The sequence below is a fragment of the Salmo salar genome, chromosome 01 (genome assembly GCF_965601325.2).
Source record: "Salmo salar chromosome 01, fSalSal1, whole genome shotgun sequence".
NCBI classification, from domain to species: domain Eukaryota; kingdom Metazoa; phylum Chordata; class Actinopteri; order Salmoniformes; family Salmonidae; genus Salmo; species Salmo salar.
In genome coordinates, this window is record NC_138291.1 from 75,231,423 (window position 1) to 75,255,095 (window position 23,673).

At 41.4% G+C, this 23,673-nt stretch overlaps 1 protein-coding gene across 1 annotated transcript; it reads left to right on the plus strand.

Moving 5' to 3' along the window:
* Positions 1-28: 28 nt before the first annotated feature.
* trmt2b (tRNA methyltransferase 2B) lies at positions 29-22,845 on the plus strand. Its single transcript, XM_045722042.2, has 3 exons — positions 29-1,007; positions 4,300-4,539; positions 17,386-22,845. Exons 1-3 carry the CDS (start codon positions 351-353, stop codon positions 18,004-18,006), a joined length of 1,518 nt encoding a protein of 505 aa, XP_045577998.2. The 5' UTR covers positions 29-350; the 3' UTR covers positions 18,007-22,845.
* Positions 22,846-23,673: the final 828 nt, after the last annotated feature.

Sequence of the window (23,673 nt, forward strand, 5' to 3'; positions counted from 1 at the left end):
AAAAGTTGGAACTTAAATAATACGTCATTGAATTTCAATCTCCGTGCACATGTGTACATTCAGGGTCAGTGAGTAATTTATTTTAGTTGGCTTCAAATTGCGAATTGTGATAATTGCGATATACCCATTCTTTATGTGTTTGGTGGTCTAAGATATTTGTCAAATTGTAAATACAGAAATACATGTACTGTAACATAAGTGGCTAAACAACAAAAAAAGAAATGCTAGCTTCATTCAAGCTAACTGATCAACGGAGGCGTCCAAGGATCAATAATCCTAACGTATGTACAACAGCCATTAAAACGTGTTTGTTCCTGTGTATAGTTTAATCATATAGTCCCCCATTTGCCATGCTTTTAATACTAGCAGGTTTAAGGCCAGCATTACTAAAACATAAGCTAGTAAATGTTCTGGTGGAGGCATGTCTATGCTCAGGAGCCAAGGATGATGATGCCACCTCCGACCCAGGGAAACCACAAAAACTATCAAAGAAGAAATGGAGAATGAAGTTCAGGAACAAGCCTGCATCAAATGAACACCTGCCCTGGGAGGAGAGACTGGCCGACTCTGTCACTCCTCTGTGGCGGCTGAGTTACTACGATCAACTCCAGCTGAAACAGAAGCACCAGGAGAGGATCCTACTACAGCTCTCAGATCAGCTCTTATGTGGAGAGTCGACCCAACATAAGGCCTTGACACAATGTCCTTCTCCACCCAGGAGTACCAAACTCAGCTTCCCTCTGCTGCCTATCTTACCGTCACCTGTCAGGGACGGCTACCGCAACAAGTCTACCTTCTCGGTCAACCGTGGCGTGGATGGCAACCCTAAGACGGTGGGGTTCTACGTGGGAACGGGAAAGGCGGGAAACATTGTGTGTGTGAACGGGGACCACCTCCTCAACATGCCTGAGAGACATAAGCTGGTGGCCAGGTGCTACCAGGACTTCCTCCGCCTTTCAGCCCTGGAGCCCTGTCTGCTGTTCCATGACGGAGGCCACTGGAGGGAGGTAGGATAGTTTCTAAACCCAGTTCAGAGGGCCCACCAGTCATTTCATATATTTGATGTATACTAACACCATCACAACTGATTCAAATCAAATTAATAGCGGTGGCATTCCTGCTTGATCAGATCTCACAACACTTGTATAGGTGTTTAACATATCAGCTAACCACATCATGTGATATAGCAAGCAATCTGATGCCCGACTGTGCAGTCGATGAAGTGGCAAACAACCATTGGTTGATGCAATGCAACGGCCGTTTTTGAGAGCATCAAAACCGTGATGTATCTTAGGTAAATTAACTGACTTGACTGATCTACAAATAATAAGGGTGCTCATAATGTGACTTTTGGACCTGAATGCCAAAACATTCAAGAGATAAAGATGCTCAAAGTTGACCTATTTTGCATACCCACCATACCATGAGACATCCATGTCTTCATCACTGGAAAATGTAAACGGTTGAGATTGATATATTTTAAAACCTTACAAACAGGGTTGTCAACTATTTGATCATTTCTTGATCATTTTTAGATACATATAAATTGTCTTTAAAAAATAATAATATTTACCTTAAACTTCAATGATCTAAATAAGTGGAAATTCAGATTTTTTTCATATTGACATATTTCGTAGCTTAGACCCTAGTTTAGATCATCTGAGGTTTTTGAGTTGTGCCCGCCATCAGTTTAGACATAACATGTTCTTGAATACAGGGTGGGTGTCATGTATTCACTTGTAGCCTACTTCTCAGCTGAGATGCCTGTGAGAAGGACGCAATCACGTGACGGGCATTGGCTAATGAGATATCTGAGATAGCCATGTGAGTGAGAGGTGCTTCGGAGCACGGCAGCCGGGAGAAGGGAATTATAATTATTATATTCAGCCCAAGGGCACAACGGCCACAAAAGGCATTGATTTTTTTAGGGGGCATTACGGCCACACAAAGGGGATCCCGCCGGGAAATTCGAGGCCTGGTGAGAATATTATCAAGTGCTTGTGAATGAGAGACGAGTGAAGTGTGTGAAGGATATTTTCTCCATAAATTGTGACTGACTGACTCATCTACAAATAATAACTAGTCGTTTATTTATGATGCAAGGTGATTCGTAGATCAGTCAGAACAGAAGTCACCTGCAATGTCGAACAAGCCCATTGGTACAGGTGTTTCAGCTGTGCTTGTGTTGGAATACTTCAAATATATAGAACTGCTGGTGGGCCCAGAGGACTAGGATTTTTTTTATTTTACCTTTATTTAACTAGGCAAGTCAGTTAAGAACAAATTCTTATTTTCAATGACGGCCTAGGAACCGAGGGTGACCGATTTTAAGATTTTTCAACGCCGATACTGATATCGATTTATTGGAGGACCAAAAAAAGCCAATACTGATTAATCGGCCGATTTTTATTTTTATTTTTTATATATATTTGTAATAATGACAATTATAACAATACTGAATTAACACTTATTTTAACTTAATATAATACATCAATAAATCAAATTAGTCTCAAATAAATAATGAAACATGTTCCATTTGGTTTAAATAATGCAAAAACACAGTGTTGGAGAAGAAAGTAAAAGTGCAATATGTGCCATGTAAAAAAGCTAACATTTAAGTTCCTTGCTCAGAACATATGAAAGCTGGTGGTTCCTTTTAACATGAGTCTTCAATATTCCCAGGTAAGAAGTTTTAGGTTGTAGTTATTATAGGAATTATAGGACTATTTCTCTCTATACCATTTGTATTTCATATACCTTTGACTATTGGATGTTCTTATAGGCACTATAGTATTGCCAGTGTAACAGTATAGCTTCCGTCCCTCTCCTCGCCCCTACCTGGGCTCGAACCAGGGACACATTGACAACAGCCACCCTCGAAACATCATTGCCCATCGCTCCACAAAAGCCGCGGCCCTTGCACAGCAAGGGGAACAACTACTTCAAGGTCTCAGAGCGAGTGACGTCACCGATTGAAACGCTATTAGTGCGCACCCCGCTAACTAGCTAGCCATTTCACATCGGTTACACCAGCCTAGTCTCGGGATTTGATAGGCTTGAAGTCTTAAACAGCTCAATGCTTGAAGCACAGCGAAGAGCTGCTGGCAAATGCACGAAAGTGCTGTTTGAATGAATGCTTACGAGCCTGCTGCTGCCTACCACCGCTCAGTCAGACTGCTCTATCAAATCATAGACTTAATTATAACATAATAACACACAGAAATACGAGCCTTAGGTCGTTAATATAGTCAAATCCGGAAACTATAATTTCGAAAACAAAACGTTTATTCTTTCAGTGAAATACGGAACCGTTCCATATTTTATCTAACAGGTGGCATTCCTAAGTCTAAATATTGCTGTTACATTGCACAACCTTCAATGTTATGTCATAATTATTTACAATTCTGGCAAATTAATTACGGTCTTTGTTAGGAAGAAATGGTCTTCACACAGTTCGCAACGAGCCAGGCGGCCCAAACTGCTGCATATACCCTGACTCTGCTTGCACGGAACGCAAGAGAAGTGACACAATTTCCCTAGTTAAAAGAAATTCATGTTAGCAGGCAATATTAACTAAATATGCAGGTTTAAAAAATATATACTTGTGTATTGATTTTAAAGAAAGGCATTGATGTTTATGGTTAGGTACATTGGTGCAACGACAGTGCTTTCTTCGCGAATGCACTTTTTAAATCATCATCCGTTTGGGGAAGTAGGCTGTGATTCGATGATAAATTAACAGGCACCGCATCGATTATATGCAACGCAGGACAAGCTAGATAAACTAGTAATATCATCAACCATGTGTAGTTAACTAGTGATTATGTTAAGATTGAACGTTTTTTATAAGAAGTTTAATGCTAGCTAGCAACTTACCTTGGCTTCTTGCTGCACTCGCGTAACAGGTAGTCAGCGCGCCACGCAGTCTCCTCGTGGAGTGCAATGTAATCGGCCACAATCGGTGTCCAAAAATGCCAGTTACCGATTGTTATGAAAACTTGAAATCGGCCCAAATTAATCGGCCATTCCGATTAATCGTCGACCTCTACTAGGAACAGTGGGTTATCTGCCTTGTTCAAGGGCAGAACGACAGATTTTTACCTTGTCAGCTCGGGGATTCGATCTTACAACCTTTCAGTTACTAGTCCAACGCTCTAACCACTAGGCTACCTGCTGCCCCAAAGAAAAAGGCTGGGAAAGGATAGGCCGAAACGTTATTGTTGCGGGAGGGGGGTAAATTGTCTTGGACACAGTACTGCTGTATTCACATGAACCCTATAATTTATTACACACTCACAGGTGACAGTGAGGACCAACGCAGCAGGCAACACCATGGCCATCGTCTACTTCCACCCACAGAGGCTCATCCCAGAGGAGATAGAGGTCCATAAGTCCTCCCTGGTGGAGTACTTCACCCAGGGGCCTGGTGCCATCTGCCAACTAGACTCCCTGTACTTCCAGGAGAGCTCCATGACCCGTTGCAGCCACGAGGAATCCCCCTACCAGCTGCTGCATGGCCAGCCACACATACACGAGGAGGTGAATACAATACAATGCAATACAATACAATATCACTGCAGTCTGTACTCCTCTGTAAATTGGCAGTCAATGGTACTGATATTATAATTTTTCACGCTTCATGTCCAAATCATCTATAAGTAACTTAATAGAGCTACACAATCAATTTTCATACTTTAGCATGATTTGAACATGAAGTGCAAAAAAATCTAAAATCAATACCATTTTACTTCCATTTGATTGGAATTTAGCATTTGGAAACAGTGGCCAGGTAAATAAAACCAAAGCATGGGATTGCTGTCATCATACCTTGTCCATAGACTGCTTTTAGCAGGGGTCCTCAACTACTATTTGAGAAGGTCCAGTGACACAAACTTCTAGGGTGGTAAAGGTCCGGGTGGATATCGTCCTTTATCGGCGCTGTGGTACAGTGTAGGAACAAACTTAGTTGTCTACGACTTAGGAAACATGTTGTTATATAAAATGTACATTAAATACATTACATGAGACTAAGAATATTAATTAATTACATTCTTTCAAATGTAAACGTGCAACATTGCATCAACATTGCTGAAGAACAAAAGTGGTTGCATAATTATCTGTGCAAAAAGTGCACTGTGAACCATTGTACATGGGCCTTGAATATTATTTTATTTTTTAAAATAAAATAAAGTGCATGTTTTCTGGAGATCAAAGGAGAGTTGAACAAAAATAGTAATCTGAATGCACAGAACGTCACTCAGGGCCTTGCCCTGCTTTAATGAGAGAGATGACACTTTCGGTCTCCTGCCAATGCTTTGAACTTTGACACAAACGGTATGCGAGCAACTCTGAGACACTGGTACAGGTGTTCATTGGTGAGCCTGGTGCGGTATTTGTTTTGAATAAAGTTAATTGTGGGGAAGGCTGATTCACAGCTGTGTGTGGAGCCAAACATGGTCAGTATGTACAGTACATTCTGAAAGTATTCAGACCCCTTGACTTTTCTCACATTTTGTTATGTTATAGCCTTATTCTAACATTTATACAATCGTTTTCCCCCCTCAATCTACACACAATACCCCATAATGACAAAGCACAAACAGTTTTGAATTTTTTGCACATTTATAAATAATAAAAAACTTAAATAACTTAAATATTACATTTATATAAGTATTCAGGCCCTTTGCTATGAGACTCAAAATTGAGCTTGGTTACATCCTGTTTCCATTGATCATCCCTGATGTTTCTACAACTTGATTGGAGTCCACCTGTCAGAGCAAACACCAAGCCATGAGGTCAAAGGAATTGTCTATAGAGCTCCGAGATAGGATTGTGTCAGCACAGATCTGGGGAAGGGTACCAAAACATTTCTGCAGCATTGAAAGTCATCAAGAACACGGTGGCCTCCATCATTCTTAAATGGAAAAAGTTTGGAACCACCAAGACTTCCTGGCCCCCCCAGCCAAACTGAGCAATCAGGGTAGAAGGGCCTTGGTCAGGGAGGTGACCAAGAACCCGATGATCACTCTGACAGAGCTCCAGAGTTCCTCTGTGGAGATGGGAGAACCTTCCAGAAGGACAGCCATCTCTGCAGCACTCCACCAATCAGGCCTGTCGTGTCTTTGGCTATGCTGGATTAAGTGATATGACATGCTATTCTATAAAATCATTTCTCTGTAATTCATATTACCTGATTAAGCTAATCAGGTGAATGTAATTAACTAGATAGTCGGGGCACCACGAAATAATGTTTATAGAGCTGTTATCTTCCGAATAAACTCTTAAAGACCTGATAATCTTTTACATCAGTAGCAGTCAATATTTAATCGTCACCTTATGTAGTCTCATCTGAAAGTTGTAAATTCTTGGTTATCTTCACAAACCCTGGCTAACAAGTTGAATCAGCAATACAAAATTTGGTTTAATTATTTATTTACTAAATACCTAAATAATCACACAGAATTACATCTACACAGAATGGATCATACATTGATTACAAATTATGTCATAAAGGAAAACGTCCCTAGCGGACGGAACAGATATGACAGCTGGTTACACAAAGAAAGGGGGTTGAGTTTGAGTGAAAGAGCAGGAAGACTGAGGAGCAAAACGGTTTTGTGTGTCTCTATCGGGCCGTAGGCAGCTATGCTATCGTAAATACAGTATCTTATGCATTCTAAATTACCGCCCATTTGAAAAAGGAAAATGCAATAAATATTTACTCTGAGCTGTGCTTCGGTAGATTGGTCGTAGATAGTAGGTCGGGTTGCCCAGCACGGATCTCTTGTCCTTTGAAGAATGTCTCTGGTGGTAAACTGGATACTTGTTAGTACCGTCGTCGTGTGGTAGAACAGATACTCTGTCCGTCCTCTCCTAGTCCACGTCTACAGTTTCTGCGCTAACGCAACGGCTAGGAGGTATCACTTCTTTAGTGAATAAGAGTTCAAAGTTCATACCAAGTTGCCATGCTATATGCTCATGCTATATTCTGGTTGGTATAGTCGAAATTCATCCTTCCGGCGTGTAGGTCGTCACATTCACATTGAAATTCGATGCTAATTTCGTTAGGTTCTTGCTGAGGTTGGCTTAGTTCTGTAGGTGGTCTTTGTCCTTTCAACGTGGGGACCTCAAGTCCACACGTCCTTGGAACCGGAAGTTACGTTTTCGTCAACGGGTTTATATAGTGGTGAAAGAAGGGCGTGTTTCATAGTTTACAACCCATGTCTGTTCACTTGGGCGGGGCCTCTGAGTGAGCAGAGTGGTGTTCTTCTGACAAACCGTTCTCTCATTAAGAAGCTAAAAATTACATTTCATCTTTTCACAAATAGTTTCATATTTAAACATTTAAATTGCACAACAATTCCATGTGAATCTGATAAACTGTATCTTGGAAAATCTACACATTCTAGTTATGTCGTCCTATCATCAGTAATCATGTCTCAGACGCCAACTGAACTGACATCATATTCATTAAGTCCCAACGCATATTTTAACTGGTTGGATTACCGAAATAAGGTTCTGTTTCCCATCTTTTGATGTCATCAGACTCTTCATGTTAACTGGATTTTCAATAGTCACATCGGTAGAGTAGAGAGAGGAAAAAGGGGAAAGGTATTTATGGGGGTCATAAACCTCAGGCCAACGTCATGACAGGCCTTTATGGTAGAGTGGCCAGATGGAAGACACTCCTCAGTAAAAGGCACATAACAGCCTGCTTGGAGTTTGCCAAAAGGCACCTAAAGGATTCTCAGACCATGAGAAACAAGATTCTCTGGTCTGATAAAACCAAGATTGAACTCTTTGGCCTGAATGCCAAGCGTCACGTCTGGAGGAAACCTGGCATCATCCCTACGGTGAAGCATGGTGGTGGCAGCATCATGCTGTGGGGATGTTTTTCAGCGGCAGGGACTGGGAGACTAGTCAGGATTGACGGAAAGATAAACAGAGCAAAGTACAGAGAGATACTTGATGAAAACCTGCTCTAGAGTGCTCAGGACCTCAGACTGGGGTGACTTTCACCTTCCAACAGGACAACGACCCTAAGCACACAGCCAAGACAACGCAGGAGTGGCTTCGGGACAAGTCTCTGAATGTTCTTGAGTGGCCCAGTCAGAGCCCGGACATGAACCCGATCAAACATCTCTGGAGAGACCTGAAAATAGCTGTGAAGCAACACTCCCCATCCAACCTGACAGAGGTTGAGAGGATCTGCAGAGAAGAATGGGAGAAACTACCCAAATACAGGTGTGCCAAGCTTGTGGTGTCATACCCAAGAAGACTCAAAGCTGTAATCGCTGCCAAAGTTTACTGAGTAAAGGGTCTGAATACTTATGTGAATGTGATATCAGTTCTTTTATTTATATATTTGCCAGAAGGTCAAACTGTTTTTGCTTCATCATTATGGGCTATTGTGTGTAGATTGAGGGATTTTTAAATCCATTTTAGAAAAAGGCTGTAAAATAACAAAGTGGAAAAAGTCAAGGGGTCTGAATACTTTCCGAATGCACTGTACGTATTAAACTACACAGTAAAAAATGCAAGACCAACATTGTATTAACATGTAGCTGCTTTTTATGTATATTTTTTATTATATATTTTATTTAATTTTTTTGGGGGGTAGATCAGATTTAATATTGCAGATAGATTGTAGCTATCATCAATGTAATTGTCTGCATCACTTCCAAATCCCCCATATATCTTTTTGCAAATATACACTACCAGTGAAAAGTTTGGACACCTACTCATTCAAGGGTTTTTATTTATTTTCATTATTTTCTACATTGTAGAGTAATAGTGAAGACATCAACACTATGAAATAACACATATAGAATCATGTAGTAACCAAAAAAGTGTTAAACAAATCAAAATATGTTATATTTGAGATTCTTCAAATAGCCACCCTTTGCCTTGATGACAGCTTTGCACTCTCTTGGCATTCTCTCAACAAGCTTCATGAGGTAGTCACCTGGAATGCATTTCAATTAACAGGTGTGCCTTGTTTAAAGTTAATTTGTGGAATTTCTTTCCTTAATGCATTTGAGCCAATCAGTTGTGTTGTGACAAGGTTGGGGTGGTATACAGAAGATAGTTTTGGTAAAAGACCAAGTCCATATTATGGCAAGAACAGTTCATATAAGCAAAGAGAAACGACAGTCCATCATTACTTTAAGACATGAAGGTCAGTCAATGCTGAAAATTTCAAAAATGTTGAAAGTTTCTTGAAGTGCAGTCGCAAAAACCATCAAGCGCTATGATGAAACTGGCTCTTATGAGGACCGGCACAGGAAAGGAGGACCCAGAGTTACCTCTGCTGCAGATTATAAATTAGAGTTACCAACCTAAGAAATTGTAGCCCAAATAAATGCTTCAGAGTTCAAGTAACAGACACATCTCAACATCAACTGTTCAGAGGCCTTCATTGCCAAATTGCCGCAAAGAATTATGGGTTCATTAATGAATACTGAAATCGGACTTTCTTGTTAAGTGTCCGATAATCTACCATTTACATAGGAGTGGTTAAAACATGCTAATAATGGTCGTCTGAGTACCGTAATTTCCGGACTATAAGCCTCTACTTTTTTTCCCACGCTTTGAACCTCGCGGCTTAAACAATGACGCGGCTAATATATGGATTTTTCCCGCTTTCAAAAAAACACATTCTGTGACGTGCTCAGTTTTTTGGCGGCATGAAGCTTTCATTAGACCAATGAAATTGCCGAACGGGTTAAGGTCAAACAACTTTTTTGTTTACTGTTTAGATTAAATCGAGCGCGCTCAAACTTCCCATCATTCTGATTACGGTAGTCATTTTGTCACCCTCGTCATGGCAAAGACACGGAGAAATGCATATGATGCAGCTTTCAAGTTGAAGGCGATTGATCTGGCTGTTGGAAAAGGAAATGGAGCTGCTGCACGGGAGCTTGGTCTGGAGCAATGACTTTCTTGGTAGGCTACTGTTTACTGCTAATTTTAAATTTTTTGTTACAAGCCGTGTTTCGTTAAAGCCTATTTATTTTTGTTACAAGCCGTGTTTCGTTAAAGCCTATTTATTTTTGTTACAAGCCGTGTTTCGTTAAAGCCTGTGTAAAGTTCATTTGTTTCAATGTACCGGTAGGCACCTGCGGCTTATAGACATGTGCGGCTTATTTATGTTCAAAATAATACTTTTTTTTTAATTCAGTGGGTGCGGCTTATATTCAGGTGCGCTCAAAAGTCCGGAAATTACGGTATATCAAAACAAGTTTGGTATACCTCAACTGGTATGCCATCCAGCCCTGGAGTTTTCCCAGATTTAAAGGCTTTAGTTGCATCAAGAAGTTCCTCCTCCTATAATTTCACCTTCACATGAGTCTTTCTGTACAGATGTTAATTTTACATAATTTATAGAATAAAATCCATACGATTATCTTCGGTTAGAGGAGATGGAGGAGACTGAAACAAATCATATGTTTAATATGGACGCTTGACCTAAATTGCTTTTGTTTTAGTACTGAATTGCATGGCCCCTAAAGGCACATTTCAAAGTGTCCCATACAATAAGGGGATCTGCTGTACCTATTTTATGTCGGTAAAATTCAGTTCAAATCAAATGTTATTTTAGTTATACGTTTTAGTTCCAATATATCCATGACATTTGTGATTTCCTTAAGTGCATGAGGGTTTGTAGTGTGATTTCCGTTACGGTCTACTGAGGTATTTAAAACAGTATTATAATCTCCCACCATAATAATAGTGTATTTTATTGGTTGTAGGGTTGATGATTTAATACATATATTTTCAAAGAAACCTGGCTCATCATTATTTGGTCCGTAAAGGTTAATGAGCCCTATCTGTTTATATTCCAATAACATATTTAAAATCATCCATCTACCTTGTGGATCTGTTTGGACAATTTTGCACATTCGGATCAAAGTTACTGTTAACTAAAATCACCCCTTTTGAGTTTTTTTGCCCAAGGGAGAAGTATATTTCACCCCCCAGTCCTTTTTCCACACAACTTCATCTAAAATTGTTGAATGAGTTTCCTGTAAACAATAGATATTATGTTATTTTTAAGCCAAATCAAATTTTATTGGTCACATACACATGGTTAGCAGATGTTAATGCAAGTGTAGTGAAATGATTGTGCTTCTAGTTCCGACCGTGCAGTAATATCTAACAAGTAATCTAACAATTTCACAACTACCTTATACAACTACCTTGTAAAGGAATGATTAAGAAGAGTATGTACATATAAATATATGGATGAGCGATGGCCGTGCAGCATAGGCAAGATGCAGTAGATGGTATAGAGTACAGTATATACATATGAGATGAGTCATATAGGATATGTAAACATTATATAAAGTGGCATTGTTTAAAGTGACTAGTGATACATTTATTACATCCAATTTTTAATTATTAAAGTGGCTTGAGATTTGAGTCAGTATGTTGGCAGCAGCCACTCAATGTTAGTGATGGCTGTTCAACAGTCTAATGGCTTTGAGATAGAAGCTGTTTTTCAGTCTCTCGGTCCCCGCTTTGATGCACCTGTACTGACCTCGCCTTCTGGATGATAGCGGGGTGAATAGGCAGTGGCTCGGGTGGTTGTTGTCCTTGATGATCTTTTTGGCCTTCCTGTGACATCGGGTAGTGTAGGTGTCCTGGAGGGAAGGTAGTTTGCCCCTGGTGATGCGTTGCAGACCTCACAACCCGCCTTATGGTTGTGGGCGGAGCAGTTGCTGTACCAGGCGGTGATACAGCCTGACAGGATGGTCTCAATTTGTGCATCTGTAAAAGTTTAAGTGTTTTCAGTGACAAGACAAATTTCTTCAGCCTCCTGAGGTTGAAGAGGCGCTGTTGTGCCTTCTTCACCACGCTGTCTGTGTGGGTGGACCATTTCAATTTGTCCGTGATGTGTACGCCAAGGAAATTAAAACTTTCCACCTTCTCCACTACTGTCCCGTCGATGTGGATAGGGGGCTGCTCCCTCTGCTGTTTCCTGAAGTCCACGATCATCTCCTTTGTTTTGTTGACGTTGAGTGTGAGGTTATTTTCACCACACTCCGAGAGACCTCACCTCCTCCCTGTAGGCTGTCTCGTCGTTGTTGGTAATCAAGCCTACCACTGTAGTGTCGTCTGCAAACTTGATGATTGAGTTGGAGGCGTGCATGGCCACGCAGTCATGGGTGAACAGGGAGTACAGGAGAGGGCTGAGAACACACCCTTGTGGGGCCCCAAGGTTGATTATCAGCAGGGTGGAGATGTTTCCTACCCTCACCACCTGGGGGCGGCCCGTCAAAGTCCAGGACCCAATTGCACAGGGCGGGGTCGAGACCCAGGGCCTCCAGCTTAATGATGAGTTTGGAGGGTACTATGGTGTTAAATGCTGAGCTGTAATCGATGAACAGCATTCTTACATAGGTATTCCTCTTGTCCAGATGGGTTAGGGCAGTGTGATTGTGTCGTCTGTGGACCTATTGTGGCGGTAAGCAAATTGGAGTGGGTCTAGGGTGTCAGGTAGAGTGGAGGTGATATGATCCTTGACTAGTCTTTCAAAGCACTTCATGATGACGGAAGTGAGTGCTACAGGGCGATAGTCGTTTAGCTCAGTTACCTTAGCTTTCTTGGGAACAGGAACAATGGTGGCCCTCTTGAAGCATGTGGGGACAGCAGACTGGGATAGGGATTGATTGAATATGTCCGTAAACACACCAGCCAGCTGGTCTGCGCATGCTCTGAGGACGCAGCTAGGGATGCAGTCTGGGCTGTGTTTTACTCACGTTGGCTGCGGTGAAGGAGAGCCTGCAGGTTTTGATAGCGGGCCGTGTCAGTGGTACTGTATTGTCCTCAAAGAGATCAAAGAAGTTGTTTAGTTTGTCTGGGAGCAAGACGTTGGTGTCCGCGATGGGGCTGGTTTTCTTTTTGTAATCCGTGATTGAGTGTAGACCCTGCCACATACGTCTCGTGTCTGAGCCGTTTAATTGCGGCTCTACTTTGTCTCTATACTGATGCTTAGCTTGTTTGATTGCCTTGCGGAGGGAATAGCTACACTGTTTGTATTCGGTCATGTTTTCGATCGCCTTGCCATGATTAAAAGCAGTGGTTCACGCTTTCAGTTTTAATAGTCACCGTGGGTACAACATCACCGATGCACTTGCTAATAAACTCGCTCACCGAATCAGCGTATACGTCAATGTTGTTTTCTGAGGCTATCCGGAACATATCACAGTCCACATGATCGAAGCAATCTTGAAGCGTGGAATCCAATTGGTCGGACCAGCGTTGAAGGTAAATATTGTTTGTCTTTTCTTATTATCTGTTAACCCATTACAATTATAACTGGCTATACTTATTTCACCAATTACCCTAATGAGATACAAGTTTCAAATGTATCATTTATGTTTGTAAATGTACCATTAAAAAGTACCATAGTGCTTTTTAACTACATGGTGATAGAGTTTAGCAGTGTAGGTTATTGTGGAAGGACAGTGAAATTTCTAAATCTATTTTGCTTAAAGGTCATTACTATAAATGAGATGTATTAGGGATGTTAACCGTTAATTGGTTTGCCGCCGGAAATACATTTGACTGGTCATGCTTATCGGTCTGTAGGGTAATTTGCATAATTGTGTGGAATTAAATTAAAGTGTATTTTCTTTAGTTGTCATGCATATTATTTATCAAACGTGCACAGCATACAGAGCCTAGTTTGAGGAGTAGAATAGCCTACCACCTGTCAGACAGCGCGAGTAGCAGCTCCTCAAAAAGTCTGTAGGCTACTGGAGTGAAACCTGCTTTTGTAAGCCCAGTCATTGCACAACAAATAACAATTCTAAATGCAATCGCGTGTTAGCTTTGGTGGCCTGGATTAAAAGGGGCTATTTTTATTTATCAATCTCAACTCGTAATTAAAACACGCCTCCCATTCGCCATTCAGGTGTATAGGCTATAGCCTGCCTACCGTTGACTTATCAGCGTTTCACCCACCACTTTGCAATGAGCTTGAGTCAGTATAATTGTTTGAAACCCGAACGTTTTACTTTCCTTTAAATGATGATGGCATGTTTAACCTTGCTTCAAAGTAGCCTTGCGAAAATACAACTGTAGAAACGTGGAGGTAATTACACCACATTACCAAAAGTATGTGGACACCTGCTCGTCAAACATCTCATTCCAAAATCATGGGCATTAATATGGAGTTGGTCTCGCCTTTGCTGCCATAACTCTTCTGGGAAGGCTTTCTACTAGATGTTGGAACATTGCTGCGGGGACTTGCTTCCATTCAGCCACTAGTATTAGTGAGGTCGGGCACTGATGTTGGGTGATTAGGCTCGAAGTCAGTATTCCAATTCATTCCAAAGATGTTTGATGGGGTTGAGATCAGGGCTCTGTGCAGGCCAGTCAAGTTCTTCACACCGATCTCGATAAACCATTTCTGTATGGACCTCGCTTTGTGCGCGGGGGCATTGTCATGCTGAAACAGGAAAGGGCCTTCCCCAAACTGTTGCCACAAATTTGGAAGCACAGAATCGTCTAGAATGTCATTTTGTATGCTGTAGAGTTAAGATTTCCCTTCACGGGAACTAAGGGGCCTAGCCCGAGCCATGAAAAATAGCCCCAGACTATTATTCCTCCTCCACCAAACTTTACAGTTGGCACTATGCATTGGGGAAGGTAGAGTTCTCTTGGCATCCTCCAAACCTAGAGTCGTCCGTCGGACTGCCAGATGGTGAAGCGTGATTCATCACTCCAGAGAGCGTGTTTCCACTGCTCCCGAGTCCAATGGTGGTGAGCTTTACACCACTCCAGCTGACTTTTGACGTTGCACATGATGATCTTAGGCTTGTGTGCTGCTGCCCGGCCATGGAAACCTATTTCATGAAGCTCCTGACGAACAGTTCTTGTGCTAATTTTGCTTCCAGCAGCAGTTTGGAACTTGATAGTCTGTCCTCGGTTGCAACACTCACTATCTTTACGTGCTTCAGCACTCAGCGGTCCAGTTCTGTGAGCTTGTGTGGCCTACCAGTTCGTAGCTGAGCTGTTGTTGCTCCTAGACATTTCCACTTCACAGTAACATCACTTACAGTTGACCGGGGCAACTCTAGCAAGGCAGAAATTTGACGAACTGACTTGTTGGAAAGGTGACATCATATAACGCTGCCACTTTGAAGGCCATTCTACTGCCGTGTTTTGTCTATGGAGATTGCATGGCTGTGTGCTAGATTTTATACACCTGTCAGCAACAGGTGTGGCTGAAATGGCCAAATCAAATCAACTAACTTGAAGGGGTGTCCACATAATTGTGTATATATTGTGTATATATAGTGTATTTTATAAAGACTTCCTCATGCCATTACCCAGAATTTCTCTCCTGTTCTATATGTTTTCATATCAACCAAAGGCACAATCCTAGTAATATTAGAACCTTAAAGGGTTCTTCGGCTGTCCCCATAGGAAAACTGTTTGAAGAAACCTTTTGGGTCCAGGTAGAACCCATTTGGTTTCCATGTAGAACCCTTTCTCCAGAGGGTTCTACATGGAACCCAAAAGGGTTCTACCTGGAACCAAAAAGGGTTCTTATATGGGGATAGCTGGAGAACCCTTTTGGAACCCTTTTTTCTAAGTGTAGTTGTTGCTATTACACTGAACAAAAATATGAACACAACATGCAAAAATGTCAAATATTTTACCGAGTTACAGTTCATATAAGGATATCAGTCAATTGAAATAATTTCATTAGGACCTAATTTATGGATTTCACATGACCGGGAATAAAGATATGCATCTGTTGGTCACCGATACCTTAAAAAAATGTAGGGACGTGGATCAGAAAACCGGTCAGTATCTGGTGTGACCGCCATTTGCCTCATGCAGCGCTACACATCTCCTTTGCATAGAGTTGTTGATTATGTCCTGTGGAATGTTGTCCCACTCCTCTTCAATGGCTGTGTGAATTTGCTGGATAGAACTGGAACACGCTGTCGTATACGTCGATCCAAAGCATCTCAACCATGTTCAATGGGTGACATGTCTGGTGAGTATGCAGGCCATGGAAGAACTGGGACATTTTCAGCTTCCAGGAATTGTATACAGATTGTTGCGACATGGGGCCATGCTTCATCATGCTGAAACATGAGGTGATGGCGGCAGATGAATGGCATGAGAATGGTCCTCAGGATCTCGTCACGGTGTCTCTGTGCATTAAAATTGCCATCAATGAAATACAATTGTGTTCGTTGTCCGTAGCGTATGCCTGCCCATACCATAACCGCACCACCACCATGGGGCACTCTGTTCACAACGTTGACATCAGAAAACCTCTCGCCCACACAACACCATACACACTGTCTGCCATCTGGCCGGTATAGTTCGAAGGTGAACATTTGCCAACCGAAGTCGGTAGCGACGCCAAACAGCAGTCAGGTCAAGATCCTGGTGAGGACGACGAGCACGCAAATGAGCTTCCCTGAGACGGTTTCTGACAGTTTGTGGAGAAATTATTTGGTTGTGCAAACCCACAATTTCATCAGCTGTTTGGGTGGCTGGTCTCAGACAATCCCGCAGGTGAAGAAGCTGGATGTGGAGGTCCTGGGCTGGCGTGGTTACACGTAGTCTGCGGCTGTGAGGCCGGTTGGACATACTGCCAAATTCTCTAGAAAGACGTTGGAGTCGATTTACGGTAGAGAAATGAACATTCAGCTCTGGTGGACATTCCTGCAGTCAGCATGCCAATTGCATACCTTTCTGGGTTATTTCATTTCAGCTCATGAAACATGGGGACAAACTTTTTATGTTGCATTTATATTTTTGTTCAGTATAGATTCATCCTCTTTCTAAGTTGCTAAGTGAGATTTTAATCTCTGTCACAACTGATCACATTTGGTTAAGAATGGTGTTTTCTGCTTATTTGCATTTTGGCAAATGTTTGAAAATGTTTTGTTAGCTGCTCATTACAGGAGTAGCATGTTCAATAATAGGCTACAGCCTTATGAACTGTAAGACGATAGGCTTGCTATTGTTGCATGTTTCCATTTAGCTCTTAATGAAAAATATCCGGCCTTGTATGCATGCATAGTATCAGAGAGGATGAGGCAAAACGAGAGGTTTCACTCTTGCCAAAATATGTACAAAATAAGCCCAATACGTTTCTATGGGCTTATTTTGGGCCTAAGCTTGTCACCTGCCTTCCTGCCTTGGGACGACTCCCATTGTTAGGGCGGAAACATAAGCATCTCGTCATTATATACAGATCTCTGATAGTATTTTCTGTTGGTCACTTCATTTTATTGTTTGCAAAAAATGTTAGTTTGTTGACCGGTAATTGAGGATCAATAAGTCGGCAGCAAAATTGACCGAAATTTGCATCCCTAAGATGTATTTATCATGCACTTATATCATCCACAGGTTTTGGGGTTCAAGTTCCGCATCTCGGCAGATGCCTTCTTCCAGGTGAACCAAGGGGCAGCGGATTTGCTGTACCGCACAGTGAGAGAGATGGGCCTCCCGAATGGAGCTCGAGAGGGAGGAGGAGGGGGCACACTCTTGGATGTGTGCTGTGGAACGGGGGCCATTGGTATCACCATGTCCCCCAGAGCGGACCGGGTCATCGGGATAGAACTCATCCAGCAGGCCGTAGAAGACGCCAGGCACAACGCAGCCCTCAACCAGATCCAGAATTGTGAGTTCCTCCCTGGGAAAGCCGAGGTAGTCCTTCCTGGGCTCATGGGGGTTCTGGGCTCCACCACCGACTCTGGAGGCCCCCTCACGGCTGTGGTGAACCCAGCCCGCGCTGGCCTCCATTATCGTGTGATCAGAGCTCTAAGGAATCACTCATCCATCCGCAGGCTGCTCTATATCTCCTGCAAACCCGAAGGAGAGGCCATGAGGAACTTCAGGGAGCTGTGTTGCAGTCCCGACCCACATAGGAAGCTGACAGGCGAGGCTTTCAGGCCGACTGTGGCTGTGCCTGTGGATATGTTCCCTCACACACCACACTGCGAACTGCTGCTGGTCTTTGAAAGATAGTCAATTACTATCACTACAACTTCCATATCAAGTTTTTCTAATTCTTACACATAGTGAATGGTGTCCTCTGGATTGTGTGATGACTACAGAGATAAAACAGTCAAATCAGTGGAAAGTCAATTCCAAAATCCTCTCAAAAAGGAAAGTGATTATTACATGTATTTTTTTTAAATGCTGAGAGCTTTTAAATGTCATGTAGAATGTTGATTGAAAGTTGTATGTTATTCAGAGACAGATACAGGTCTGTAAGTCTAATGAGGGGGTTGTGTCCCTATATCCTGCAGCAGCAGTGAAGCAAAACATTTCCTGCCTTATGTGAATGGATCAAAAGTAGGAAATGAGTGGAGAGCAGTGGAAGTGTGTTTGGGGTTGCTTGCTCACAAAATGCAAGAATAGATTCTACACTATCTTCCTGTATTCTGTGTTTGAATGAGGCATATGCACATGCTGTATTTCCTCTGTTACTTCATGTTACATGCCTGAACTGAGTAGGCATAAAGTCTATATATCTACACTAGGTGGTGCAATGGAGTCCAATGGTCCAACTATTAACTTATACTGTGTAACCTTCAGTTATGGTACACATCTTCCATTATTGCTGACATACAAGACAGAAGGTACCCATACACTTGATCAACTAGGGTGGAATCTACAGTATTTGATCAGTTCTCCTTTCTAAAAACCCATAGTTAACATATAACAAACTTAGAACAAAATACATTATGGACGTATTTGACAAGTTTGGGGTCAATGCAGGAAGTAAGCAATTTTCAGTCCTGCTTTAAACCAAATACAACTCACAAAGTTTAGCATACATAAAGGCTTCATAAGCACTACATAAATGCTTCACAAATCATTTAAGTGTATCGCATATTCTATCAATGGTGTATAAACAGTGCGTTATGTCACATTTCCCGATTCACTCTACAGTGGGAATGACAATGTCACCTTTTATATACCATTTATGACATATGCATATAGATATGACCAAGGTGGATGTCCAAGGTGGAATTTAAAAAATCACATGTATTTAAGATGCTTTAAAAGTTGCATATACAAGCACAACTTTACAAATTGGTTTGAAGTACTAAAAGGACAAAACAAGACACTTGAGGCAAGAAGCATTTCAATATAGCCTTTTCTCATTTTTTATGACTTACAATCAGCACTGTCCAGGACATAGCTTAGATGAAAAGGCCTACAAAAATGCTGGCCTCATTAGATTTATTTTCAAAGGCACAAGTAGGTATGTCAGACTTCAAATAAGTCGGAGCACTAGCAAAACTGGGAAGAAGTGGAATAATAGAAGAAGTATGGAGAACAACAATACTGTTCTTGCTGACAGAAGCACACTAATCACCCTATATTTAGCCCATTGTGAGGAATGATAATTGTTCCACTGACAAGCTATTGTGAAAGAACAAATACGTTTTTCCAACAAACAAAAAAATGGTTGCTCTAGTACATTTTTGTGGTTTAGAAGCAAATTTCCTACAATTCTACGCAGGCTTTTGTAACATGACTCATGGCATATTTTGGGTAGGCTATTTCATGATAATAATATTGTAATTAACATGAACCATCAAGTATATTAGTTAAACACATTCTTCAGAAAGAGATTCGCTCAATAGATGCTGACAGTGTCATACATTAGATTAATTCCCAAGAAAAGTTTATTTTTGCTTTGCTTTTAAGTCCTCGAACCAAATATATCTCCATATGCATCAGAATCACTCCTTTCTCATGAAAGTTGCTGCTTGTTTATAGCCTAAAGCATTACAGAGTTAAGCAATGTTTTTATAATGCTTATAAAAGGGATATCTTTTTCCCCCTTCAAAATCTTAAGCTTAAAAGGTATGCTTTTTGCCATTTTCATTAATTATGGGTATGGCATACCCCCATATACCCCCTCAATTTGAGCCCTGGTTGAAGGTACTGGTTCACTGTACTTCACAGCCACTGGAGTTCTCTGACTTATTGCACCTAATGTGCAAATAATGTTTCAAATACGGAGTAGGAGAAACCGCCTGTTTGAGCTAGAGAGGTTACGTTGTTCATGTGTCGTAATGTGTTGCAACAAGTGCTCCTTGGCATGCCTGACAACAGCGTGTGTTTTTTTTCTCCCCAGAAGTGGTCAGAGGGATGATGTCATGCCAGACCTAGACCACCAGAGCTGATGACCAGTAGGGCTAATCACAGACTGGCCCCTAAGCCAGGAGATAAGTAGCCTGGTCCCAGATCTGTTTGTGCTGTCTTGTGACAGTGACCATAGGAGTTGGCAAAACAGCATATGAGTTGGCAAGACAGCACAAACTGATCTGGGACCAGGCTAGTAGAACAGTGACAGGTTGACGAGACAGATGACCACATTGTCAAACGTAGTTGAGAAAGAGATAAATGGATTCCAGAGGGTCAAGATGAGCATGCATGTATTGTTTATCTTTATGGCGTAGGTGCCAGTCACTTATATGGCTTGTATTACAAGGGGAGTTACCAGGTTGTTTGCTCATCTAAATTTGCATTGAACTTTAATCAGATTTCAGAATGATAACATTTCTAGAATGTTCTCTGATATATTGATTAGTCAACATCACATCAGGGCTGTAATCATAAAGGGTCTTAGGGTAGGAGTGCTGATCTAGGATCAGTTGAGCCTTTTAGGTTATAATGAATGGACTGGGGGACCTGGGGCTGTATCAAGTGTCTGAGTAAGAGCGCTGATCTAGGATCAGGTCCCCCCCTTGTGGTCTGATTGTGTTCCGATCTGGCTGACAACTTCAGGTGGACAGTGCCAGGTTGGCAATCAGGCTACCGAAAGAGCATACAGTGGGCGACGTCAGCACCCCTCCTACAAGTCTCCAGAAAATGTGTGTTTTGGGACCGAGAGGCACTTTTTCATTACAACGTTGGAGGAAATATGTTCCTAGCATGTGAGGAATGTGTTTGCTCGCCTCATACAGTAGTTAGCTACTGCCATCAGTTGTTGTGTTTGTATCATATTTGACCTATTCCACCGTTTGTATAATGCATACTGGCATTTGAATACAGTGCGGGAATAGGGAATCCGGACACACTGTGGACACGGTAGACACATTTAAATGTAGGTGTATGTAGATGCATGACGGGTTTGGAACTCCATGATCAGAAATCTATCATCAGAATACTAAAGTTGTATGAACTGTCAAGTCTTGACATGGCCTTAGATGTTCCATATGGCCCCAAATCCTAGATTAGCAATCTTACTGACATGCAGTGTTCAGAGGACAATTATGAGCCGCTGTTTGATAGCGTGCTTTCCACAGTGCAGGCACACCTATACCTGTTAACCTTCCAAGGATCCAGTGTTTGAGCAAGTGAACATGGTTAAAAACCAACCAGACAATGTCAGGTTAAATTCCAACCAATTGTGTAAATTATATGTATGATGGGTGTGCTGTGTTTATCCTACTTGTTCAATACAGAGAGTTTGTTATCCAACCATATACTGTACTTTATAGGATATTCAAGTCTTTCTTGAAGACCTTATTCTGACAGTCCAAACTGACCAGTCAAAAGGTAAGTTTACTCTATGAAATTAGAGAATGCATGTTTCTTTCTACCTACAAAGAGTTGTGACCTGTAAGATTGTTTGGCTCATGGCAGTTTTGAAGACTTGTTCCAACAGGTAAAATATGGGGCATGATTATAATTGTGTTTTTGATCGTTCCAAGGATCAAGTTTTGGCAAGTTGAAAATATTAGGTTAAAGTTCAAACAGCAGGGAAACTTAATGTATGACGGTTGTGCTCTGTAATACAGAACCATGTACTTTGTAATTACTAAAGTACTTTTCAGCAGCGATATGAGATTTGCATCTGCAGTGTATCTGCACCAATGAAACTGTATACGGTTGACTCATGCCATGAGACAACCAAAACGCGGGCTGCGGTAGCCTCGTAATTAGAGACGGGGGTCGGTAACTTCAGGGTTGCCCGTTTCAATCCTGGAGCTGACTGGGGGGAAATCTCCAAAGAATGAGACGGCATCCGGAGGGTTACGAACTTCAACATCCCACATGCTACTTACCGCCGTTGTGCGTTAGAGCAAGGCACTTTACCCCTAATTTCTCCAGCAGCCCTTAATTATGCTGCTCCCGTTTGTGTTATGTGTCAGATTGGGTACTGTGACCGCAAAACATACATTATGTCCATGTAAATGGACCAATAAAGGAAATATTCTAGTATTGCATTGCAGGGGCAGTTAAAGGCTTGTCATGTTCCAACAGGTAGCCTAAATATGGTGTATTTGTTCCTTCCAAGGATCCAGTTTTGGCATATGAAAATACTAGGTCAAAGTTCAACCAGGCAGGAAACTCCATGTACGACAATTCTGCTCTACTTGTGCAATATGGAAAATATATTTGATGCTTCCATATACTTTATTTTTGTACTTTTAAAGCAATTAAATAAGATCTGTATTTGTAGTGCAGTGCAGTCTAAACTATATAAGGTTGGTTGACTCATTGCAGTATTGAGGTCATGTTTTAACAGGTAGAATATGGTGTTATTATGGTGTGTTTGCTTGATCCTGAACACCTGTTGAAATATAAGTAATTTCATTCATAATTACTCTATTATATAAACATGAGTCTAGGCTACAGGATGAGCAATATTGTTATAGAACATATTCTATTGATCCAAGTGATTTCATGATAGTTCAAATATTTTATTTGTTTAATATGTATGAGATTATATTCACAGTTATTATAATCATGTTTCAAGCAGATTTAGGATCAGGTCACCCCATGTCCATGTAATCTTATTCATTGTGATGTAAAATAAAAACGGATCCTAAACCAGCACTTGTACTCTAAGACTTTTCATACCTACAGCCCCTGATCCTAGATTAGCAATCCTACTCAGAAACTCCTAATGAATACAGGTCCTGACATGTGCGGTGTTCAGAGGACAAATATGGGCCACTCTTTGATGATAACATGTGCCTTCCACCTTGAAGCTTTCTATGCTAAAAGGTGTACACCTACGCCTGTTAACCTTCCAAGGATCCAGTGTTTAGTCAAGTGAACATGGTTAAAAACCAACCAGAAAATATCCAGTTAAAATCTAACCAAGAGTGTAAATTCCATGTGCAGTTGAAGTCAGAAGTTTACATACACTGAGGTTGGAGTCATTAAAACTCGTTTTTCAACCACACCACACATTTCTTGTTAACAAACTATAGTTTTAGCAAGTCGGTTAGAACATCTACTTTGTGCATGACAGTAGTAATTTTGCCAACAATTGTTTACAGACAGATTATTTCACTTATAATTCACTGTATCACAATTCCAGTGGGTCAGAAATGTACATGCACTAAGTTGACTGTGCCTTTAAACAGCTTGGAAAATTCCAGAAAATGATGTCATGGCTTTAGAAGCTTCTGATAGGCTAATTTGGAATAATTTGAGTCAATTGGAGGTGTACCTGTGGATGTATTTCAAGGCCTACCTTCAAACTCAGTGCCTCTTTGCTTGACATCATGGGAAAATCAAAAGAAATCAGCTAAGACCTCAGAAAAAATTGTAGACCTCCACAAGTCTGGTTCATCCTTGGGAGCAATTTCCAAACGCCTGAAGGTACCACGTTCATCTGTACAAACAATAGTGCGCAAGTATAAACACCATGGGACC

Excerpts from the sequence above, each read along its gene's own strand:
- trmt2b (XM_045722042.2), top strand. The coding sequence starts at position 351 with ATGCTTTTAATACTAGCAGGTTTAAGGCCAGCATTACTAAAACATAAG. Across the intron at positions 1,008-4,299 it reads ACGGAGGCCACTGGAGGGAG|GTGACAGTGAGGACCAACGC; the intron begins GTAGGATAGTTT and ends ACACACTCACAG. Across the intron at positions 4,540-17,385 it reads AGCCACACATACACGAGGAG|GTTTTGGGGTTCAAGTTCCG; the intron begins GTGAATACAATA and ends TATCATCCACAG.